Source organism: Chrysemys picta, chromosome 9, assembly GCF_011386835.1.
Source record: "Chrysemys picta bellii isolate R12L10 chromosome 9, ASM1138683v2, whole genome shotgun sequence".
Classification (NCBI taxonomy): Eukaryota; Metazoa; Chordata; order Testudines; family Emydidae; genus Chrysemys; species Chrysemys picta.
In genome coordinates, this window is record NC_088799.1 from 5,753,063 (window position 1) to 5,775,398 (window position 22,336).

The following is a 22,336-nucleotide window of genomic DNA, read 5'->3' on the forward strand; positions in this document are numbered from 1 at the left end:
GTAAATAATTTATGGAAATAATTTAATTTATATATATGACATTTTTTGGACCTGAACAGCAACCTCTTAAGATTAACAGTGCACATTACAGATAAAGTAGTTTAGGATATCTTTATGTCAACGTTTTTTTTTCCAATTTAATACTTGCTGGTTAATAAGAGAACAATAAAATATTCATACTTGTATTTTAACCATTTCATGGTCCTATAGCCCAGTTCATAGAATCTGTTTGTAGTATATCTTTCCTCCATGTTAATTCTGTATGTTAATATTTTATTACAGTGATTGTTATATAGTACTAATAATATGCTCATATTTTGTACTAATTTCACATGGATGAATGGAGACTTAAATTACATTGATAGCATGATAGCTTGTTCCTCCCACTTGGAACTAGATTAGGCCAGGGTTAGTAATATGTGAATGGTTTAAGAGACGATCGTACCAGCACTTGCATCTGTTAATACTGATTTAAAAAAACCTCTGTTCCCACTTTGCCCTGTAAGCTTTTAATTTAACATGGAATTGTTTCCTATTATGGGCCGTCAATATATTTTTCAACTGCAGTGAACAATTCATTTTAAGGATTCTCTGTTTTCCCCCCTAGCAGATGGGATGGAGAGTCACAAATAACATCCAGGATTCCAACGCCTTAATACAATTGCCTACGTTATGAAAAATAAATGCTAGAGAATTACTTCCGTTTTTTCTGACACATCTACATGGCACATACACCTTATATCTGCATAAAATAGAATTTCCAGCAAAATGTATGCCCCTTATTTTATATAAGGGAACTAGGACAGAAGATCTCCTATTATCTCAATCCCTAGGGGTCTCATAGGATCTGAGACATTTTATTTTCTCCAAAAAAAATTTTAGGAAATGAAAAGTCCAGGTGCAGTAACCACCCCGTCCATCTAACCATCATGTTCCCTCTTGAAGTATCAGAAAAATAAACAATATCACGCACATGAAAATAAAACTGAAATTAATACAAAGAGATAAAATATCACTCTCTAGTGACCATTTTTATCCAGTTTTCTCAAGGCTTCAACTAGGCCTTTGGTTTTATGCCCGCATGTAACTGCAGGTCTGATTTTTGTAGTGAAAATAATCGTGGGGGCATTTTTCAGCCCACAGATCTCTATCTGGTTTGCAGGCCTCATCAAGTGGAGATTAAATGCTATAAAATGCACCTGCATTTATTTGTAGGCACAAAATGGAGGCTGTTTCTGAAAATCCAGTCCTATTTGTTAGCTATTCTGATTTGTTGAGCTATTTGAAGGGTACGAGTAGCTAGAGAAAGTGGGAGAGAGAAATGAAGGAAGAGAGGACGAAAAGTAGAAGACACTTCCATGTGCTAAGGCCAAATTGTGCTGTGCCAGCACTAGCAAACTTCATAGCCATAAATCACCACCCTGAGAGGAGTTGGATGACAGTGATGACAATGAATGAGTCTTGTCTACCCTTCAGCTTCAGTTCCACCATTACTAGCTTCAGTGGAACTCTTCTGGGGTGATTTATGGTTATGAAATGTGCTAGTATAGACAAAGCCGTGCAGTAGGCAAGGAACACGTCACGTAGGGTGTAGAATTGGTGTCCTTTTGTAGATAGGAAAAATAACTTTTTGGTGGCCCAATCACAAGGTCTTTTCTCTCTTTGCTGATTTTTCTGATGTACACATCTGGATTGAGGTCACCCACACCTTTTATACCTACCACCAGACAGCAGATGTTAAGCATTTTGCTTGTCACTGAGCTGGGCTTAATTCAAACCAGTGACATCGCTTGTATATACGCCTTTGTGACTCTTATTCAGCAATACAAGGTGCTCCCCCATCTATTCCAAGACCTCATTAGCTCAGCATGTTATCTCCATTTTCCAACCCCCTGCTCAGCATTTATTTATTTATTTATTTATTTATTTATTTATTTTAAATTTTGAAAAACGTCTTTGTTGAAGCCATGCCCAAGCTCCCATTGATTTCAGTGGTGCCTGGCTTGCGCCCATTGTGAAAATGTAGATAAGTCTTGTGTTCCTCCATGGTTGAGACTTGACTGAACTATTTTTTTCCTTTGCAAGAGAGTTTGGAAATATGACAATATGATGATGTTGCTAGTGTCTGAATCGCTAACCCAAAAAAAATCCGGAAAAGAACCCAAGTACATTAAGACAGTGGTTCTCAAACTTGGGCCGCCGCTTGTTCAGGGAAAGCCTCGGTGGGCCAGGCCAGTTTGTTTACCTACGCGTCCGCAGGTTCGGCCGATTGCGGCTCCCACTGGCCGCGGTTTGCCACTCCAGACCAACGGGAGCTGCAGGAAGGGTTGCCAGCACATCCCTCGACCCGCACCACTTCCTGCAGCCCCTATTGGCCTGGAGCGGTGAACTGCGGCCAGTGGGAGCCTCGATCGGCCGAACCTGCGGACGCGGCAGGTAAACAAACCAGCCTGGCCCACGGGGGCTTTCCCTGAACAAGCGGCGGCCCAAGTTTGAGAACCACTGCATTAAAAGATACCTCAGGGGTGAAATTAATCTCATTGACTTAGTGTGACTACTTGTGTGGGTATAGGAAGTCCAGGACTTGGCCTCACGTGTTCAAATTCAAGAAACAGAAGTAAAACCTCTGGAGGAAAAATACAAACTAGCTATCTTAAAAACTGTGGTGGATGTAGTCTCATAAGCTATTGATATAGGCCTATATTGGATCTGCGTCATTATTTTCAAAGGGGTTTATTATTTTTCATTTGTCACATTTCTAAATTTTCTCTTTCACAGCAAGTTCGGAACTAACCTTAAATCATTTTAACGGGGGAAATGTCTGAACGATAAAAGCGTAACTCTGTCAACCTAAATTCTCTGTTTCCTCTTGTGAAGGGACTCGCTGTCTCCAGGTGGCTTTAAATAAATCACTTGCTCTGGAAATTTCCATTATGAATCCTACATGTCTGAGAAACATCTATTTTGACTTGTGCAGTGAGGGCTGTTTCTTGCTGAAGTGAAAATTAAGTGTTTGTACTCTTTTGGAGTGCCTCACTTGTGATTATATGTTGTTGTACCATACAAATAGCTCTTGTTGCCTAGCTGTGAGAATGGGCTCACTTGAGAGCCTGCTGAGACACACTTTTCTTCAGTCCTGTGTTGTGATGCTAGCTATGTTGCACCAAAAAAATGTGTCTTTGTATCTTAAGGAAGTAGTAGCAACTACTGTACACTGTGATTGGGGGTGTGTGTGTGTCTCTTTTTCTCACTCACAGTAAAAAGGAGTGCTTTTTACACACAGCCTATGGGAAAATAAACTTTTCTTGGTAGGCCCATTGGTACAAAAAAGTGTTGTTATAGTGGTGTAGAGGCCTGGTATAATGGATATTCTTAATAGTCTGTGGATCTCTGATTCCAGTTGGCTAGAAAGCTCAACTCCTTGTGTGATGGTTTTTGGATTTGTACCTGCCCAGGTTTGAATGGCTGTCCGAGAAGCATTTCCTTCTGCAAGTTCCATTAGGTAACAGCAGAGACTCACTAACTGAATACTTGCTACTTTTGGCTAGCCTTTCTCCCCTGGTAGTTGGCACCAAACTGGGGCAAACTTTCTCTTAAAACTTTAACTCACATTTGCCCAGGGAGATGGGAAACCTATATTACAATGTATACGTTTTTTTAAAAGAGCTATCATCATTTCTACAGCCCCGTAGCTATGCTTGATAATTACAACCACAAAGTTAAGCTAAGGGCATAATTCTAGAAGGTTCTGAGTGCCTCAATTTCAGTTGAGTCCTTTGGTGGTTGGGGGCACTCAGAACTCTGGAGATTCAAGCCATTAGACCTAGCATAGTATAGGATAGCAAAGAAAGCCAGGAGATAAAGGAAGGACCAAGGGGAGACGTGAAATATCCTGAGATATTATGCTTTAGCTGTGTACAATCTTACATTCTTCATTTTTGTCCTTTAGATCTAGTCATTTTCCAATCTTTAAACTATAACTGACAATTTGAGGGACTAACAGAGCAGGAGTGATTCTGTGTTAATTTCATCTACTTGCATACTTCCCCCTCATCTAGTCTTGCCTGATCCTACTCATGTTCCTCACAGCCTTCTCTAGAATTAACTCTCCTAACTAATGTAACACCTCATTGTTCACTCTTTTCCAGATCATTGATACTATTTTATTGAATTATTCCCTCTCCACATTAGATAAACTTGCGCAAGTGAAACTACAGCTATGTCATCAAACTGGTGCGAACCCCTAATGTAGATGTGATGCAGTAATGTAAAGAAGAGCTTCCCTAGGGGTGACCAACTGCTAAGTCTCCCGGAAGTTCCCTCTGATAAATGACACAGAAAAAGTTATAATGACTTCAGCAATAATGACTTCAGAAAGTGGAAAAATTGACATCTAATCACAAGATTTGGAGTCTTTTCTACAGAGAGAAGTATCAATGGCTCTTTACAGACAAGACAAGACAGTCTCTACCCCAAAGAGTATTTTAGAGAAAGCTACTGCAGGGAATGAAGCTAGATTGGGCACAGCTTGGATTAGGTTTTTCCAGGCATGAGAATGGAATGATAAAAAAGGTTTGGAGTTTCTTGAGAGAGGAGCTGATGAGCAGAATTAGAATCTGCCTGCCAAACATAACCAAACGGTGTAACATCCTGTTGCATTCTCTCTCTCCCTTCCCCATAGTCTGTTTTCTCTTCAGTTGCATGCTCTTTGGGATAGAGACTGTCTTGTCTTGTCTGTAAAGAGCCATTGATATTCTCTCTGTAGAAAAGACTCCAAATCTTGTGATTAGATGTCAATTTTTCCACTTTGTGAAGTCATTATTGCTGAAGTCATTATAACTTTTTCTGTGTCATTTATCATGGCAGTATCAGCGTGCCAAGATATTCACTGTATGGAAATAGTTCCATATTGTATGATTTATTAAGGTCCAATAGTTGGGGGAAAAGTCATAAATATTTGGAACTTTCTGAAAAATATGCAGGGAGAATTTAGAAGTTGTTAAAGTATATTTGGCATTATTCTTTAATTTTTCAAGAGTCTCATTTTTCTCTAAATTGTAAAATCCTTAAATATTTAGAGTCTTAAAAAAAAAAAATGCTTGCGTAACTTCAGTGGTGGTTCAAACACTTCCATTTTTAGTTCTTACCACACATATGATGTGATGGTTTGCTTTCAGCAGCCTTATGTACGTATTGCTTACTTTCTGTGTATATTAACGGTTTATTAATTAAGTGTTGCTGAAATGTACAGAGGAAGTAAAGTCAATCTCTGTCCTGAAGAGTGCACCGTGTACAAAACAGACACAGAAGACGGGAGGCACTGAAATGCTGTTACCCTGGAAAATAAGTATGATATAAGAACCTGAGCATACTAGACACTGGGAGACCCCAGCAGAGGAACTAAGTTTGTTTTAATGTAGTGTCTATTATCTTACTGCTTATACACTTCCTGCAAGAAGGAGTTTATAGGAGGAATGTGATGAGAAAAGGGTGCATACACCAAAGAATATCCCAGTGAGATCCTTCTAGACAAAGTCCACTAAGCTGCATTCTGCAGTAGTTAGGACTGTAAGTGATCTTCAGGGGAAGCCCCAAATAAAATGCCTTCAACTATACCAGCATACATGTTACAAAAAATTGGGTCAGAGGGAAGGAAGGGAAGGAAACTTCTGATAACTTTGGAGATCAGGGGAAGCCATTCATGATTATCACTGAAACGTGACCATCCACGTTCAGCTGATCAAGATGTCTTTGTACTCAGACCACCCTGTGTTCTGACTGGTTGAATCCTCTGCAAGGGCTGTATTACAACCTTACCATATATCAATTTTCTGCTTTTACGATATGAAGTTTTGCATTGTGGATTTAGGAAAAGCTCCCTTCCCACTCTCGTCCCTGGGAGTGGTGAGGAATACCACATTTTTTGCTCCTCTGAATAATGTTTTTGGTCACATTCAATGTCATGCTTAGTTGCTAATTGATTTATCTGTTTCCAGGAGACTAGCATCTCTAGGAACTAATGAGATAATAGTTCAAATGGACCAGGCCCTTTGGATGATAAAGTTAAAGAGCCTGTTCTGTGCTGTCTCTGTTCTGGCCCCATGTTTCAGTAAAGATTCAAAATCCTTAGCTGCATGAACTGTTAGTTCCTCTGAAAACCTCTAAAGAAAAACAAACTGGTGAGTAAAACTAAATAAAATATCAGCCATTTTGTTCTGTTGAGAATCTTTTTTTGCTGTCCTCTTAGACTCTCTTAAATCTTTTTTTTAAAAGGTTTTGTTTATTGCTCGTAACATGAGCCAGTTTGAGACGTGGAGACTGAAGTCTTTTATCCACAGAATAGATACCAAAGCAGTAAAATCTTTCCTGACCGTGTCTTATGGAAATTTGTCTCCACCCTACCCTAGTGGGGTCAGCTGCTGGACTGGGCCCATTCAGTCTCTGGCCTTTCTAGTAAGATAGTCAACAAAGATGCGCCAGTTGTGTTGGTGTGTTTTGGCATATGGACACTGGTTCACCAAGATCTGAGCTTCATTTTCCACATAGGAGCCATTGAGCAGCCATTAGATGGTAATAAGCCCAAGCCATAGATTCATCACTGGTGTTCTAGAACTGGAAGGTTCTGTATTGCAGTACTTATTCTTTGAGTCCACTTGGCTGGTGACACAGGAACAATTTTCAACTATCTGCCATGACCCAAATAAGATTTCAGTGATTTCCTTTTTACTAATGGTGTAAAGCAGCATAAGGAAGTTAACTCTTGTAGGAGAAATGCTAAACCCTGGATTTAGGCCTAGAGAGGTAAAGAGCTTACCAGTTCACTTTAAAATACTTGAGTAATTTTTTTTCCTACAGGGATTTGGTAGGGATAGAGACTAAAGTCTGTGGGAAAGTTTGTGATGTGCAGTGCTTAATTTGTGCCAGGGCTTGCCAGGCTTGGCGGTTCATAGCCCTGGCACCATAGCTTGCCACGTCAGCTATGAAAGTAAAAGAAATTGCTTGAGCCCCAGCATATCTTTCATTACAAATTACGCAAAGGAGGTGTGGCTACATATGAAAACATAAGTTGCTGGCATTGAACGCTGTCTTGTGTTCGGCTCATGGGGGAAACTTCGTAAGAAAACTGTATCAGATGTTGACAAAGATATGCTAGCGTGGCCAGATTCTGTATTGATGAAGTGAAAAGCTTTGGTCTGCAGAAGAAATGTGTTATGCTGCACTGAAGTCTTGGTTTGCATTTAACGGATGTGTCCTTGAGTAAGCATGCATTTAAGAGGGCTCCATGGTTTTACTTGATAAGGTATGTATTAATTCAGGAGATTTGTTCCAATAGTGGGCAAGGATGTGGCTTCCTTTGGGATGGATGTTCTTTTAACTGGTTTGTTAAAGCAACATCTTCCAGTGACAATTTTTTTTAAATGGCCAGGCTATACAAGACAAAAAATTAAATTTGTTTAAAAGAAGGTTTCTGTCATTTGCTTGTGCAAAAGCCATGTTCATATTTGTTAGAAACAAAAAGAAGGAACCCAGATAATTCAATTTAAGCATAAATATTTAATGTCTTTCTAAAATATAAATGTTCTAGTTTAATCACACATTACAGGGCTCAGTGCAGGAATTACTGGGTGAAATTCAATGTATGGCCTGTGTTGTGCTGGAGATCAGATTATATGATCATAATGGTCCCTTCTGGCCTTAAAATCTATCAAGTATATCTGTTTTCAGATTTTTCCCCTCTAAAAGCTGTAGTGCAAAATTGAATCCTCATTGAGATTTCTACCCACTGAATCTGAAGATCTTTTCCTGGTGTGTCATGTTTACTTCCATGGATAAGATTTAGACTTGATACAAGTCTGGTTGTTACTCGTTAGTAGGGTTGCCATATTTAAACAGTGAAAAAAGAGGACACTCCACAGGGCCCCTTCCCCAGCCCCGCCCCAACTCCGCACCCTCCCCTGAGCACCCCGCATTCCCCCTCCTCCCTCCCGCCTGCTGCTGTGCTGGGGAAGTTGCTTCGGCCCCCGTTGCCGTGGAGTGCGGTGGGAACCGGGAAAGTTGGAGCCAGGGGAGGCGGCGGCTGCGCACTCAGATGCTGCCGCCACCTCTGTGCCCTGGCAGATCGAGAGAGTTGTTAGTTTTGGCTTTGCTGCAGCCACTCACACTCGGGGTCCCCTTACCATGCCTCCCTATTTTCCCGGACATGTTCGGCTTTTTGGAAATTCCTCCCAGACGGGGATTTGAGGACCAAAAAGCCGGACATGTCCGGGAAAATCCGGACGTATGGTAACCCTACTTGTTAGTCTTTTAGATTTTCATCTGATCACTTTGCAAAATGGCGTTGTGTTTTGTAAATGGCACTAAACATGGCCACCATTCTGTCCCAAATCAAAATGAGCCTGAGTCTTTGTGATAATCCTTAGAACAGTGGTCCCCAAACTTTTTAACTTGCGGTCCCCCTTGCCCCTGTCCGCACCCCCACCCCACCCCCTGGAGCCAGGGCTGGCAGCAGGCCCGTGGCTCCGGGAGGGGAGGGACGCAGACAGGGATCAGGGGCCAAGGCTGGGGCCAGAGTTGGGGTTGGCGGTGGGAGTAGAGCCTCAGCCGGGGGCCTCGGCCTGCAACCAGGGCCAGGAGCAGAGTTGAGTAGCAGTTCTTCCCCACTCCTTGTGGGGGCTGGCCTGGGCCCCAGCCGTGCCCCCAGAACATCCATCCATGCTCCCCTAGAGGGGTGCGCCCCACAGTTTGGGGACTTCTGCCTTAGACTGTTGTAAGCCTGTTACCCACAGAGAGACTGACAAGTGTTATTCATTAAGCACTGATGCTAAAATCTGTCCTCCAACATCACAGTGCTCTTCTTTTGTCAAAGTAGTTTTATAGAACCTTGTTTCGTAGTTTAGCTCATCCTCCTGTCTCCAGGCTTCCACCTTTTAGCTCTTCAGAGGGTGGGAAAACGTGATAGAGACTCTACTGTGGAGCAAAATGGGTTATTGAAAAGAAATGAATGAGGAGTACTTGTGGCACCTTAGAGACTAAGAAATTTATTTGGGCATAAGCATTCGTGGGCTAAAACCCACTTCATCGGATGCATACAGTAGGAAGATATATATACACAGAGAACATGAAACAATGGGTGTTGCCATACCAACTATAACAGATTCATCAATTAAGGTGGACTATTATCAGCAGGAGAAAAAAACGTTTGTAGTGATAATCAGGATGGCCCATTTCCAACAGTTGACAAGAAGGTGAGAGTAACGGGGGGGAGGGGGAGGGAATTAGCATGAGGAAATAGTTTTTACTTTGTGTAATGACCCATCCACTCCCAGTCTTTATTCAAGCCTAATTTAATGGTGTCCAGTTTGCAAATTAATTCCAATTCTGCAGTTTCTCGTTGGAGTCTGTTTTTGAAGTTTTTTTTGTTGGAGTATTGCGACTTTTAGGTCTGCAATTGAGTGACCAGGAAGGTTGAAGTGTTCTCCGACTGGTTTTTGAATGTTATAATTCTTGACGTCTGATTTGTGTCCATTTATTCTTTTGCATAGAGACTGTCCGGTTTGGCCAATGTACATGGCAGAGGGGCATTGCTGGCACATGATGGCATATATCACATTGTTAGATGGGCAGGTGAACGAGCCTCTGATGGTGTGGCTGATACCTAATCACATCAGCAGAGTAGATATGCATGCAAATAATTCACAATTTGATTCTGTGAGGAAGCTGGTCTGTATTGAGAGCTCCAGTTACTAAGAGAGAATGCTTTCCCCCTGCATGTCTAGTAATGAGACTCAGTTTATCCAAAGAGTAAATATTTGTATCAGTTTAATTGCTAATATTTTTTCCTTACTCAGACAGGTACATTTAACTTTGCACATTTCAAGTGTCTGGAAAATATCATCAGACTTCATTACTGTTTCACATTTTGTTTTCCAAAAGTGGGTCGACATACGACCACCCATGATAGCATTTGACTACTTTAATAATGGGCTATAGATAAAAGCATTCCAAACAATTGTCAGAAATCATCTTAATTGTTGTAGATCTGTCTGAGAGTTCTATAATAAATTGGTTTAAAGTAATCCCAAATTTTTAGTAGCAGGCTATCCTAGAACATCTAGCTCTGAGGCATTTGTCATTAAACTCAGGTTCAGAAAACTAGGTTTCACATGATTAATGCATGTGGCTATTGATGCTAGCAAAATGTACAATCAGATCTTTGCCCAAAGATGTTTTTCCATACTTTGGCTTGCAGTCTGCCTGTTGAACTTTTGTTGAAGTAAAGCAAACACAAAGGTGTTAAGAACATTAGTTCACCAGCCTAAATGTTCTGCGCAGCTGAATGCTTAGGCTCATTTATTAAAGGATTTGTCATGCCCTGTCTCCACAACAGGTCGTTTTTTAAAGACACTGTCAGTGTTTGAGCTGTTATTTGAGCTAGAAGATAAGTCATTTTGTGTGGATTTTTTTTATAATTTATATAGTCCTCACACCTACTGCTAGCTTGCAAGGAAGGATTCAGCGCTGTTCCCTTAACTGACCCTGAGCTCTTCCTCCTTCTATTTACATTCTTAGTCAAGGTTGCATCTTGGAGACGGCGAGCTCCCAGCCTGGCTTGACAGAAACAAACTTGAGTTGTTCTCCTTTTGTTGGCTTTTCTTCTCAACTGTTGTCATTGCTTTTCCAAAAGAGCTGGACTGGATCATCTCTGTGCTGTCTATAGGTTTCGGCGAGGGAATCTTGGAAGCAGAATGGGATATTGCTGGAAGGGGAAGTGATCTATGTGGCTATGTAGAGGGGGCGTGCACTTGCTCAGAATTTATGGCTTTCCCTCTGAATTATGAGAGCCAACCATCTTATCCCCATACAACCACTGGCTGCCATTCCTGTTGGATGGTTGAGAGGCCTGTCAAGATGAACTGCTTCAGCAGCATTAAAAGCAGAAATGGCAGGCAACAGCAGATGTTAGTTGGCAGTGGGAGGCAACAGAGGGGGTGGATAAGGGAGTTTCGATGAAGATAGCAATGAGGGCTATTGGGAGAATTTGTACGGGGAAGGTTAGCCGCACAAAATAGCGGAGTAGAAGCTGTTTGGGTGTCTGTAGACAGTGGATTTGGGACCTGGTCGTGTAGTTATTTAACTAAGGTCAGTGAAGTCAGTCCTATACAGAACAGAGGAAGACACGGTCGCCATTCCGAGATGTTAGGTATACATTAAAATAAAAAAACAAATGTTGAATTGTAAATTGTCCTTTTGTTTTGGTGGCTCACCTGGCTCGTTGTTTGACCTGGATGTCTTGATGGAATGCTGACCTTTTAATTACTCTAGATGTCACGTATTACTTGTGTGCAAACATTAATCCTCGCAAATCCCCCGTGAGGTAGTTTTCTATCCCCATTTTTCCAGAGAGGAAGCTGTTGCAGAAAAATGAAGGGAGTAGCCGAAGGTGACACACTGAGTCAAAACCAAAAACTAGAACCCAGGCGTTCCTGGCTCACCTCCTGGTCAAATTATTAGATACTGCTGCCTCTTAATATAAACTGGGTTAAGTTGCGTGGTGTTAAATCTGGGTTTAAAATTACAGGCATCCATACAAAGAGCACTCGAGAATGGAAGATATCGTGAGATGTGCCTGGATAGTACAGTGATGGGCACTATAGAAATATCTAGACAACTGCAGTGACTGAACTATGACCCATAGTTTCCCTTCCCTCTCTTTCAGGAACGCTTATGTTCTAACTGCTCTCAGTATATTGCCATTATCAGTAGCCTTGTCAAGCAGGCTATATTTAAAAGATTAACCTTGACAAATGTGAGTGCAGTTTGTAGTGCTCATGAGTTCTGAACTTTGGTTGTGAAGAGAACGCTGTCTCCTGACAGGAGAGAGTTCACTTTGGTAGGCTCACTTTGAAGAACTTCTGCTTTTCTACGCCTGAACTGTTAAAACAGGCAGTTCACAGTACTTTGAAGAGTTGTATATGTCTCTCAGATTAATTGAATAATAAAATAGGATCTGTAAATACAGGAGAGAAATTAATATCCCCACAACTGAGAGTGGCTTGCGTGCTGCTTCTCAGGTATTAAATGTTCACAGTCCTTTCATTGCCACAGGCTCTATTGACAGGCCTAGCCGACTGCTGGCATATTTGAAATGGGCTGGGTCTGTACCATTTTTAGTCTATAGGTGTCAACTGACTGAGATAAAGTACTGAATGGATTATGGATTCTGCACTTCTCTCGCCTAGAAGCAATCTTGGTGCTGCTGTTGCCACTGGGGTGTGGGTTTGAGGGACAAAGAGGACTTCTGTCTAATCCCAGCACTCTAATCATTTTAAAGAAACACTATCATTTATCTATAAACCTTTACCGATGGGACTTGTGTGTGTCATCTGCTGTGCACAATAGAGCACTTTACAGAGGAAGTTCACAGGGCATGCCTGTCCTTATCTAGCACTGTCGTATAGCTTAATCAGAAAGGCAGCGTGTGCAAATTATGTGGAAGGAGGATTTATTTTTTCAGTATAGTCAAGTAAAACCCCTACGTTCTCAAACGATATAATAATCTGAGCTATTCTTTTTGTCCTTCCCTAGGACTCCTGAACAGTGTCCCAGTGTAGTTTCTTTGCTGTCAGAAAGCTACAACCCACATGTGCGTTATGGGGCTGCCATGGCTCTGGGCATCTGCTGTGCTGGCACAGGAAATAAGGTAAGGACAAAAAGCCAATGATAGCTACGCCAAGGCTCTTTCTGCTATCTTTCCTTCTACAGATACGTTCATGAAAAGTATCGCAGAAATAGTGTTATTTCGCACACGTGGTCTTCCAGCCAGTTGGAGTGTGTCCGCATTTCCTCAGATTCTGTGCTTTATTGCATTGAATGAAGCAATCTCTTTTTTTCTGGTTGTAGGAAGAGCAAGTAGATGAGCAGAACAAAATCCATTTGTTCACAATTTCCACCCTCTTAGAGTTTGTCTATAGTAAAGGGTTTGTTAACTCTAATCCATTGCCAATTAACTTGTTGGGTTGCATGTTTGTACATGTCTGGATATGTCACAATCATTTGTTCCAAGACACAAACATTTGTGGTTTACCCCAGAGTTTGACCTTTTTTGGCTTCCATTTTTTATTTTTTAGCACTGAGGGGGGAAAAACAAAATCATGTGTATTATCCTGACACTCTTTTCCATGTTTCATAATCGGCACGATAGCCACATAGCAAAGTCAAATTGCAAAAATGAAGTTTCCTCGAACATTTTGCACTTTAAATGCTTGTACATTGAGGGTTCTTTTTCTTAGGGGTGCAAGCACTATGTATAAGGTTTAGCTGTCACAGTAGGTGGGGAATAGTTAGGAAATAAAACTTTATTTACTGCTACTAAATTTTAACTGATCAGATTAGCAGATTTCAGTCTGGTGGGGTACAAGGTTTTTCTGATGGATCATAAAGGTCAAGAACTTCATCTGTGGTTTCCAGTTTTATTCCCATCTCCACACCACCACCACCCTTCCCCCCGCTTCCCAGCCTTTACTAAAAATCCATTCCTAGGTTCTTATCTGTTCCTGCACGCTCATGAATACAACACCTATTTGAAGTGCACACAGTTATGACATTCTCTGTCTGCACTCATAAGCTGACTTGCATGTAGCCTGAAAGCAAACTGGAAGCCATATTTTATTCCAAGTTACTGTTTTCAAATGGAATATGGCATTGAGGAACTAATGTTCATTGACATGCTGCATCTGAAAAGTTAATTTAATGGAAATGCTCTTAGTCATACAATCCACATCTGTTTTATTTCCAGATAATTTGTATGATCAAGATAATGGAACCTGTCTGGCCGAGGTTCTGTGCTTTATTTTTATTTCTTAAATAAAGATCTGAAGCATCTGTTTATGTTACAGTGTGTCTTCTGGGGCTTATATCAGCATGTTTTAAAGGCTAAGTTAATGCATCGTAACTTGAGAGATTGGAAATGAAGTTAAGCTTTTTGTTAGGCTGAAGGGCACTTCAATCATGCATATTCTATAAATAGTATTGAACACATACAATGTTACTGTGAGGCACAAATGAATACATGTAAGAAGACACAGCACAGCCTTTTAAAAGTAAACTGCATGGATTCAGAAAGTTCACATGGCAAAACGTAGGTCTGATGTTGCAATGTAATACCTAGAAATGGTTCTTGGCTTTAATATTCTGGTTAAAGTCAAGTTGATTTTATTAGTTTTTCTGATGTATTCCTAGGAAATGTCGACATTGGTGGGGACATTGCCAGTATGGAAGCCCTGCACGAGAGATAGTTAAAACAGGATGGGATCCAGCTTACAATCAGAAGATTGTAGTGCAGTAATTAGGTTGTAAAGTAATTTGATGTTTACCGTAGAGCAGGTGGAGTCCCAGGAATGTGTATGAACAAACTAGGTATTATGAACAGCTATTTGCATTCTGTGCTTCTGCATTCACATGGATGAATTCCATTTTGATTTGTAGTAACTGTTTTTAGGAAGCAATTAGAAGAGTATTTTAAAGGATGACTTACAAAGTGGCTGAGCTCCTGTGGATAGAGATTAAAGGTGTATATGGTGCTCAGTTTTCCAACATACCAAATTGACACCTATTTTACAGAAAGGAACAAGAGTGCTGGGTATCCCTAAGCAACATACATACAATAGATTGTCTCTTCTGGACAGTTCTTGTTTCTTTACGTAATCCACGTGCAATGCTGAAATACTTGTTGATACATGCTTTCGAGCTTAGTGGCGCATCTATTGTATGTCATGTTGGCTTTCCACTAGTAACCGTCAAAGAAATTTCTAATCTCAAACCATGGAATCTAAAGAAAGCAATTATAAGTTCTGAAGCAGCATATTGGTCTTCAAAACATAGCTCCACTGTATGTGTATGTCTGTGGAGATAGCACCACTTGTATTAGAAGCGAGATGTTCTTACTTAGAATTAAAAGCTTTGTGGTCTAGTGGATAAAGCACAGGACTGGGAGTTAGGAGACCTATTTTATATTACGGGCTCTGCTATTGACTCATTGTATAACCTTGGGCAAATCATTTGACACCTCTGTGCCTGTTACGCTTTGGGTGAAATGAAGGTAACATTTACTTACCTTTTTGCCCACTAGAAAGGGAAGCAGTGTATAAGTGAGGTGAGAACAAGATCTAGAAATACAAAGTATGATATTTTGATCATTATCAACAATAATTCTAACCTGCCAAATACTTTTCACATTTCTGCTTGCAACAAATACAGATTTTGGTTGTTCTGGCATTGTTTTGTTCAGCAAATTCCTCCAACTCCTCTAGCTTTGAGCAAAAGTCCACTAGCGTAAGTGCACATTTCTGTAAAAATTTGCCCAGATATCACAGTGATGGGCAAAATATAAATAATATAGTAAACTATACCTTATTGCCACCTTGCTGATGGGCCTAATTCAATAACCCTTCATTAGACTGACTGAAACCTGCTGTTTGAAAAGTAATAAGCTTAATTTGTGTATTTGGTTTTTAGGAAGCAATTAATTTGCTTGAGCCAATGACAAATGATCCTGTGAACTACGTGCGTCAAGGAGCTCTGATTGCATCTGCCCTTATCATGATTCAACAGACTGAGATCACCTGTCCAAAGGTGAGTGATGGGTTATACATCAGCTGGTGTGGTGAGAAATGGCCCAGGTGGTGGTGATGTTTCAGGGACCAGGTGCACTAGGCCCTATACATATCCATAGTAAGAGAGGATCTGTGCCTTGAAGAGCTCATGATTGCGAGAGTGAAATTTAGAATAGTGCAGACTGTGCACTTTTGAATGGGAGATGGACGCTGACTGGCACCGGTCAGGTAAACTGTCACTGTTTTAGCTGTTGGTGTTATATAAGTAAATCTACATTTGCTCAAAAAAATTGGAAACCCTGGATAAGGGGATGAAAGCGAGATTGGAATTGCTAACGGACACACGCCTAGCACGTGTGAACATATTTTCTTCTCTTCTTTACTACAGAGATTCTTGTTATGTATTATGTGTTAGATTTAGTACTGGGCAACATTTGATGTACCTGCTATCAGGGGAAGTCCTGTTATGTGCATAGTTGTAGCTCTGCTTCTGCTGTGACTTGTCCTTCAGTTTCGCTTGGGACAATTTTGCTGTCCTAAAAAGTTGCAGCAACTAAAGAGTGAAACTCATTTTTTCCAAAAACGAGTTTTGTCACGGTGAAGGCAAATGGGTTAATATGCACTATTTGTTTTTAAAACTAGATTGCCTGTGAATAGGACAGGTAATATTATACAAACTGCTGCGTAGACTAAAAAGTTCCGCATTAGCAGAATCAGACACTGACAACGTGGAGCTCCCACATTCGATCAGCCCAGAGAGGTACTGATGCAGCAGGCCTTTGCTGGTTATACTGGATACTGCTAAAACAGCGCTGCCTTGTGCATGGTAACGTTCAATGGCATTGTTTTGCAGTGTAGTTTTAGCTTTTGAAAAAATCATCCTTTTATTGCCCCTTTTTTTTAATTGCACTTAGTTGCTGAGAAAGCAGAAGCTTTTTCCGGTAGAAACACACATTTAACCATGGGGTCAGGGAGAATAACTAGTTCCAAGGGAAATTCCACAAAGACAAGGGTTTTTTTATAGTTTCAAGCACTTCTGTGTGAGTCTGCTGGGGATTGTGTAGATCAGGGGTCGGCAACCTTTCAGAAGTGGTGTGCCGAGTCTTCATTTATTCACTCTGATTTAAGATTTCGCGTGCCAGTAATACGTTTTAATGTTTTTAGAAGGTCTCTTTCTATAATAGGTTTTTAAAATGTTTAAGAAGCTTCATTTAAAATTAAATTAAAATGCAGAGCCCCCCGGACCGGTGGCCAGGACCCGGGCAGCGTGAGTGCCACTGAAAATGAAGCTAGCGTGCCGCCTTTAGCACGCGTGCCACAGGTTGCCTACCTCTGGTGTAGATTTTGCTGGTAGACATCACTAGTGTCCTAACGCTACTATAAAAAACTCTTGGGTTTCGTTTGGAAGAAACTGAAGGTGCTTTATATCACTATTAAAATTCTGCTAGATTATTGAGTGGAAAAATAAAGTTCTAGCAAATCTCCTCATCCTCTGAGACCAAATAATATGAAGTAAATGTTTCTCTACAATGGAAATAAACTCAGGAAAGGAAAAGTTTAGATAGGATAAAGCAATCTCTAACTCTAGGGGAAGAAGGATCTAGAGGTCAGGGTTCTAGCTTGGGAACTTAAGAGACCTGCTCTGCCATAGACTTCTTTTGTGATCTTGGGCAAATCATATAGCCTCTGTGTGCCTCAGTTCCCCATCTGAGGATGATAATGCTTTCCTACCTCACAGAATATTGTGAGGATAAATACATTAAAGATTGTGCAGCACTCAGATACTGTGGTGATAGGGGCCAGATAATTACCTCGGAGAGATTCTGCATATGAACTACCTACTGAGTCCATTTGTAATGCTATCAAGTTTTGAGCGGTGTTATGCAAAAGACTTCGGTGAGGATCCAAAGAAAAGTGCGGCCAGGGAAATAACTTGCAAAATTAGATGTTTTTTAGGGTTGATGAAAATTGGGAGACTTCTTTACTAAAATGGGACTGAAAACTCAGACTGTAGAGGTGCATACCCAGATGCTCTTCCCAAGGTTAACAAAACACAGTTGGTCAGGCAGATGTAGGATGAGAGGCATAAAATTGGGGTTGAGTGGTTTATAAAACAAGCAGGGGTAACATGTGGCCATTATATATTTTTTTTAAAATGAAGTTCTATTTACAAGCCGACATTTATGAATTTTCGGTTACATACTTCCGATGTAGGTGGTAATTTAATTGGCCATGCATAGGGGGTGTAGTTGGGCGGCTGCCCCACTCCATGAGAAAAAGGGCTGGAACAGGCCAGAGAGGCGGTGCAGACCAGCAGCCAATCAGCAAATGCCTGTGGAGAGCCAATCAGGGCAAAGAAAGAGGCAGCCATTCAGGGCCGGGCTGGGCCCTATATAAAGGCTGCCTAGCAAAGGAGAGGGCAGGCTCTTCCTGACTAGCAAGGGAGGAGGACTGGCTCCCGAGGGAAGGAGGTAGCACCTTGGACAGAGCAGTGCTGAGCAGGCTCAGGGGAGCACAGGAGAGCTCCGGCCCAGTTACCTGCCAGGCTGTGACCCCTGCTAAAAAGGGTCAAGAAGGTGCACGGGGCCAAAGGGGAAGTGGCCCAGGGAAGATAGACAGACAAGAGGGGAGAGAAGGAGGGCACAGAGAGACTGCCGCTGGAGGGTCCCTGGATTGGGATCCAGAGTAGTGTGTGGGCCTGGGTCCCCCCCTTGCACTGCACCTGGCCACAGAGGAGTGTGCCCGAGACAGACTGCAGCTTGCCCTGAGGTGAGAGGCTAGACTTTGGGGTTGTGGTTAGCCACTAAGGCAGGTGCAAGCCGAAGGACTGTTGTTAACCCTCGCCCCCCTTCCCCCCCCCCAGAAGGGGGGGAGAATGAAGTAGTGGATGCTGCCGGAGGGCAGTGTCCTGAAGCGGACGCCGCTGAGCAGGGAACAACGTGGGTCCCAAACCAGCAGAGCAGACAACGGGCGAGACACCACGCACAGAGAGCGCTCTACAGCTGACAAGAGCTAATTCCTGGAGCAACCAGCAGGAGGCCCCAGCGATGGTGAGTCCTGACCCTGTTACAGAGGGGTTGAGGATGCAAGCAGGACCAAGACACTTGAAAATAATAAGTGCTCCCTGAAATCATCAGCTAACTTATAAACGAAACCCAAAGTGGATCAGCTTCACCCTTCCTTCAAGGAAGAAGTTCAGCCAAAGGTCGCAGCAGCCCTTGCTGCTAATCAGACAACTGTTCTAGGAGTGCAACCAAAATTGGCCTTCATGAAAGATTAAGGTGGTTTCTCCTTATGAAACCACTGAATGACATTTAAAGGAACATTTCCTGACAGACGTAATAAATTGTGGAATGGCCTCCTAAAGGAAATGAATGGAAGCCTTACGTATTATAGGAAACTATCCTACATTGCCAGGGAGGTGGACTAGATGTCCTAGTTTTTCATCTCTAATTTTTATGGTTCTAAGGTAATGGGAATAAGAATTCTCTGTAGTTTATCCAGATGTACTGGGGTTACATTGTCCATTAAGAATTTATTATCCTTGGAAAACGTCTTCAGTGCAGTTTACTAGTCTGAGGAGAAATTCTTTTGATCAGATGTTAAAGATCAGAGTTCAAAGGGTGGCACCAGCCTTTGGACTATTGTGGTGCATTTTATTTTGTTTAGATTCTTATACTGCACTCATAGTTAGTGTGAAAGCCCCCCCCATTTCTGCTCAAGCAGCTAAACATGTGCCAGATGTTTGGGTAGGGTTTCAGGTAGGGTTTGCAGAGGTGGACTCGATTGAGTTGTCAAGAACCTAAAAATAAAGTCTTTTGTTAACTGTTGTGAGTACATCCAGACACTTTGTGTATAAGAGATGGAGATTTAATACATATGACATACTCTAAAACTCTTCTGCCAATATCAGTAAGAGCCCTTCTGACTAATTAAAAAAAAAAAAAACTTGAAATATTTCATGGGAGAAGGTAGGAATAATTTCCCAACCAGCTGTGATTGTAAGGGTTTGGGCTAGAATATTATTATACTACTATTTGAGTAGCTGTGATTTTTTTTTTATGTGCCCCGAGATTTACATGTAGACTTGTATAGACTGAGAAAAAGATGCATAGATCTTATGAATGAATGACAGTGTGGTTCATAATATGATATACAGTTAATCTGATGGGTGAACGATTAATCAGCTGAATTTTGCCTTAGTATCTCAAGTCTGATTTATGAAGAGCATGCATCCTAGTGAAAGACGAGTTGCTGTGTTGGTCTGTTAGGTAGATTTAAGTGTAGGGGTAATGAAAGTGAATGTTGGTTTTAGCTTTGCTAGACTGTAGAGCCGGGGTAACTTGCAGCATGGAAAAACTACTCTCGTAGTAGCTTTCTGAAAACAAGTTGTTGGTTGCTCCTAAAGGCCAATGAAATTCAAAGATGGGAAGGAGCTGAGACACACAGGCCTGGGCTTGATTTTTTTTTAATTTGTGTAGTTAATTCCCAGAGCTTCTGAAGTTCTGGGAGGAGACAGCCCAACAATATACCATCTTGTATAAAGTCTAAGAGCTGAAAAGTGTGTGTGTGTGTGTCTCTCCCACAGTAGGTGTGCATTCAAGACCAGAGTTTTTTTGAATAGCAGTGTCTATCAGGGCGCTCCCATATCCTAGGACATAAGGGCAGGGCAGCTGTGACCCTCCCTCAGTTCACTCATAGGTAGGCTGACCAGGTAGCAAGTGTGAAAAATCGGGATGAGGGTGGGGGGTAATAGGCGCCTTGTAGTGGACCCTCACTCACCCCGGAGGAGGGAGGCCATTCCGTCCGGTCCTGTTTGGCCAGAATCCACAGGATAGTCTAGAGCCCACAATAGGGCTGGGCAACACACAGTCCCCATCAGGAATTAGTCCGATCTGGGCCACTCAAGCTGCCGGCCCTTAAACCGAGTCTATAAGTGGTCTGGGGCCTGGGCTTGCGGAGGCTCAGGCAGGCCGTAACAAAACAGTCTCGGGGCTGGCTTTAGCCTGGGCGGGGCTCAGGCAGCCAGCAAACAGTCTATGGTTATGCTGGGGCCTGGGCTTGAAGCGGCTCAGGCAGCCAGCAAACAATATAGTCTTAAAGCGGGCTGGGGCCTCGGCTCCTGGAGGCTCAGGCAGCCAGCAAACAATGCAGTTTCAGGTGGGTGCCTGGGGAGGGAGGCGCCTTCTCCACAGCAGGAACTTCCCAGTGCCAGGCAGGAATTTGCCCCCCAGGGTGGGGGCAGGGGGACACGGGCCCACCCTACTCCACCGCGTCCCAGCCCAGGGCCCTAGCAGGTATCCAGCTGCAACACGCCGACTTAGCCACACCCGGCCTTGCAGCCGGCGGCACTGTTGCTGTCCCTGGGCTACTTCCTGCCTCCCCAGGGGTTGGTACCTCTTGCCTCCAGGCCTCGCCTGGCTCCTCGAGGTACATGGCTGTGGGCACTCTGGGCCAGTCCTCGTCAGCCTCCAGGGCTCAGGCACAGCCAGGCATAGGTTCCCCTCTGGGCCACTGCAGAACAGGTGGAGCATCCTCCTCCTCCGCAGGTTCTGCCCCGACAGGCTGCAGGGCCTGCCTTTTATAGTTCCAGCCACACCCCAGTACTTCTGGTGAGGGGGGCGGGGTGACCTAGGCTCCGCCCTCCAAGGGGAGTGTAGTGGACCCTCACTCACCCCGGAGGAGGGAGGCCACTCCGCCTCACTACACACTTATATAAGACCAAGCCCTGAATATCGGGACTGTCCCTATAAAATCGGGACATCTGGTCATCCTATTCATATCGCTTATGGCAGCAAGATGGAACATGGCAAGCATCCGACCCACTAGTTCTTAGCTCATTCTAAACTTTTTCAAAACCTTGCACAGTCTTCCAAATCACTTCTGATCTATGACCTCCATGAACTGATCCAATCTGTCTGGACCAAACTCTATTGGTCAGACCCTGCCCCTGCACCTGTTTCTCTGTACAGGGCTTCTTGTGTCAGACTGAAAACCTGTGGTTTCAAGCTTAGTCCACTGCAGAATGGACAGATCCCCCTGAAGAGAGACAGTATGTCTCTCTCTTGCCAGGGGAATTGCATATTCCAAGCAGATGCTTGGTAAGCTTGTCCTCTGCTGGAATGCATTAGATGCGAGGCTGACACTCCATCTTCTGGGTCAGTCCTCGAAGTTTTTGTCAGACCCAAGGAAATGGACTCCAGAATCCTACTAGTGAACAAGCCAGGATTGTTCAGTGTCTTGTCGAGCAGATAGGCAATGCCTAAAATTAGCATGGTGAAAAGATCTGGCACAGACATTGGCTCCAGCATGGAAACAAGCATTGCCGTCTCTGGTATGGAAATCACACCCCAAGAGGGCTGCTCTGACCACCAGTGCAGAAGCTCGAGAAGGATACCCTTGCCTTTCCGTAAGGCCAACACTGCAGAGCCTTCAGAAAGGAGTACAGCAATCCTCACAGGCTGTAGAGAATTGGTGAGAGGGGGTCGATGTGGACCAACCATTATCAGTACAGGGTTCTACACTTTGGACTCTCCACAGCACCAAGCGTGTTCACAAAATGCCTGGCAGCAGTGGTCACAATTTAAGACGACAAGGAATCCACATCTACCCATACCTGGCTGAAAAGGGGCAGTCCCAACAGGAGACTGAGACAGCCTTGCAATACATCCTTTTCCTGTTCTCTCAACTAGGTCTTCTGGTGAACTATGAAAAACCATTTCCTC

General features: G+C 42.8%; 1 protein-coding gene across 1 annotated transcript in view; it reads left to right on the forward strand.

The window, feature by feature from the left end:
* PSMD1 (proteasome 26S subunit, non-ATPase 1) overlaps nt 1-22,336 on the forward strand; it is a 121,529-nt gene that overhangs the window by 66,556 nt on the left and 32,637 nt on the right. Inside the window, exons 17-18 of the mRNA XM_065557586.1 lie at nt 12,586-12,700; nt 15,514-15,630. Of these exons, the coding sequence (XP_065413658.1) occupies nt 12,586-12,700; nt 15,514-15,630 (232 nt within the window). The remainder of the gene's footprint in view (nt 1-12,585; nt 12,701-15,513; nt 15,631-22,336) is intronic.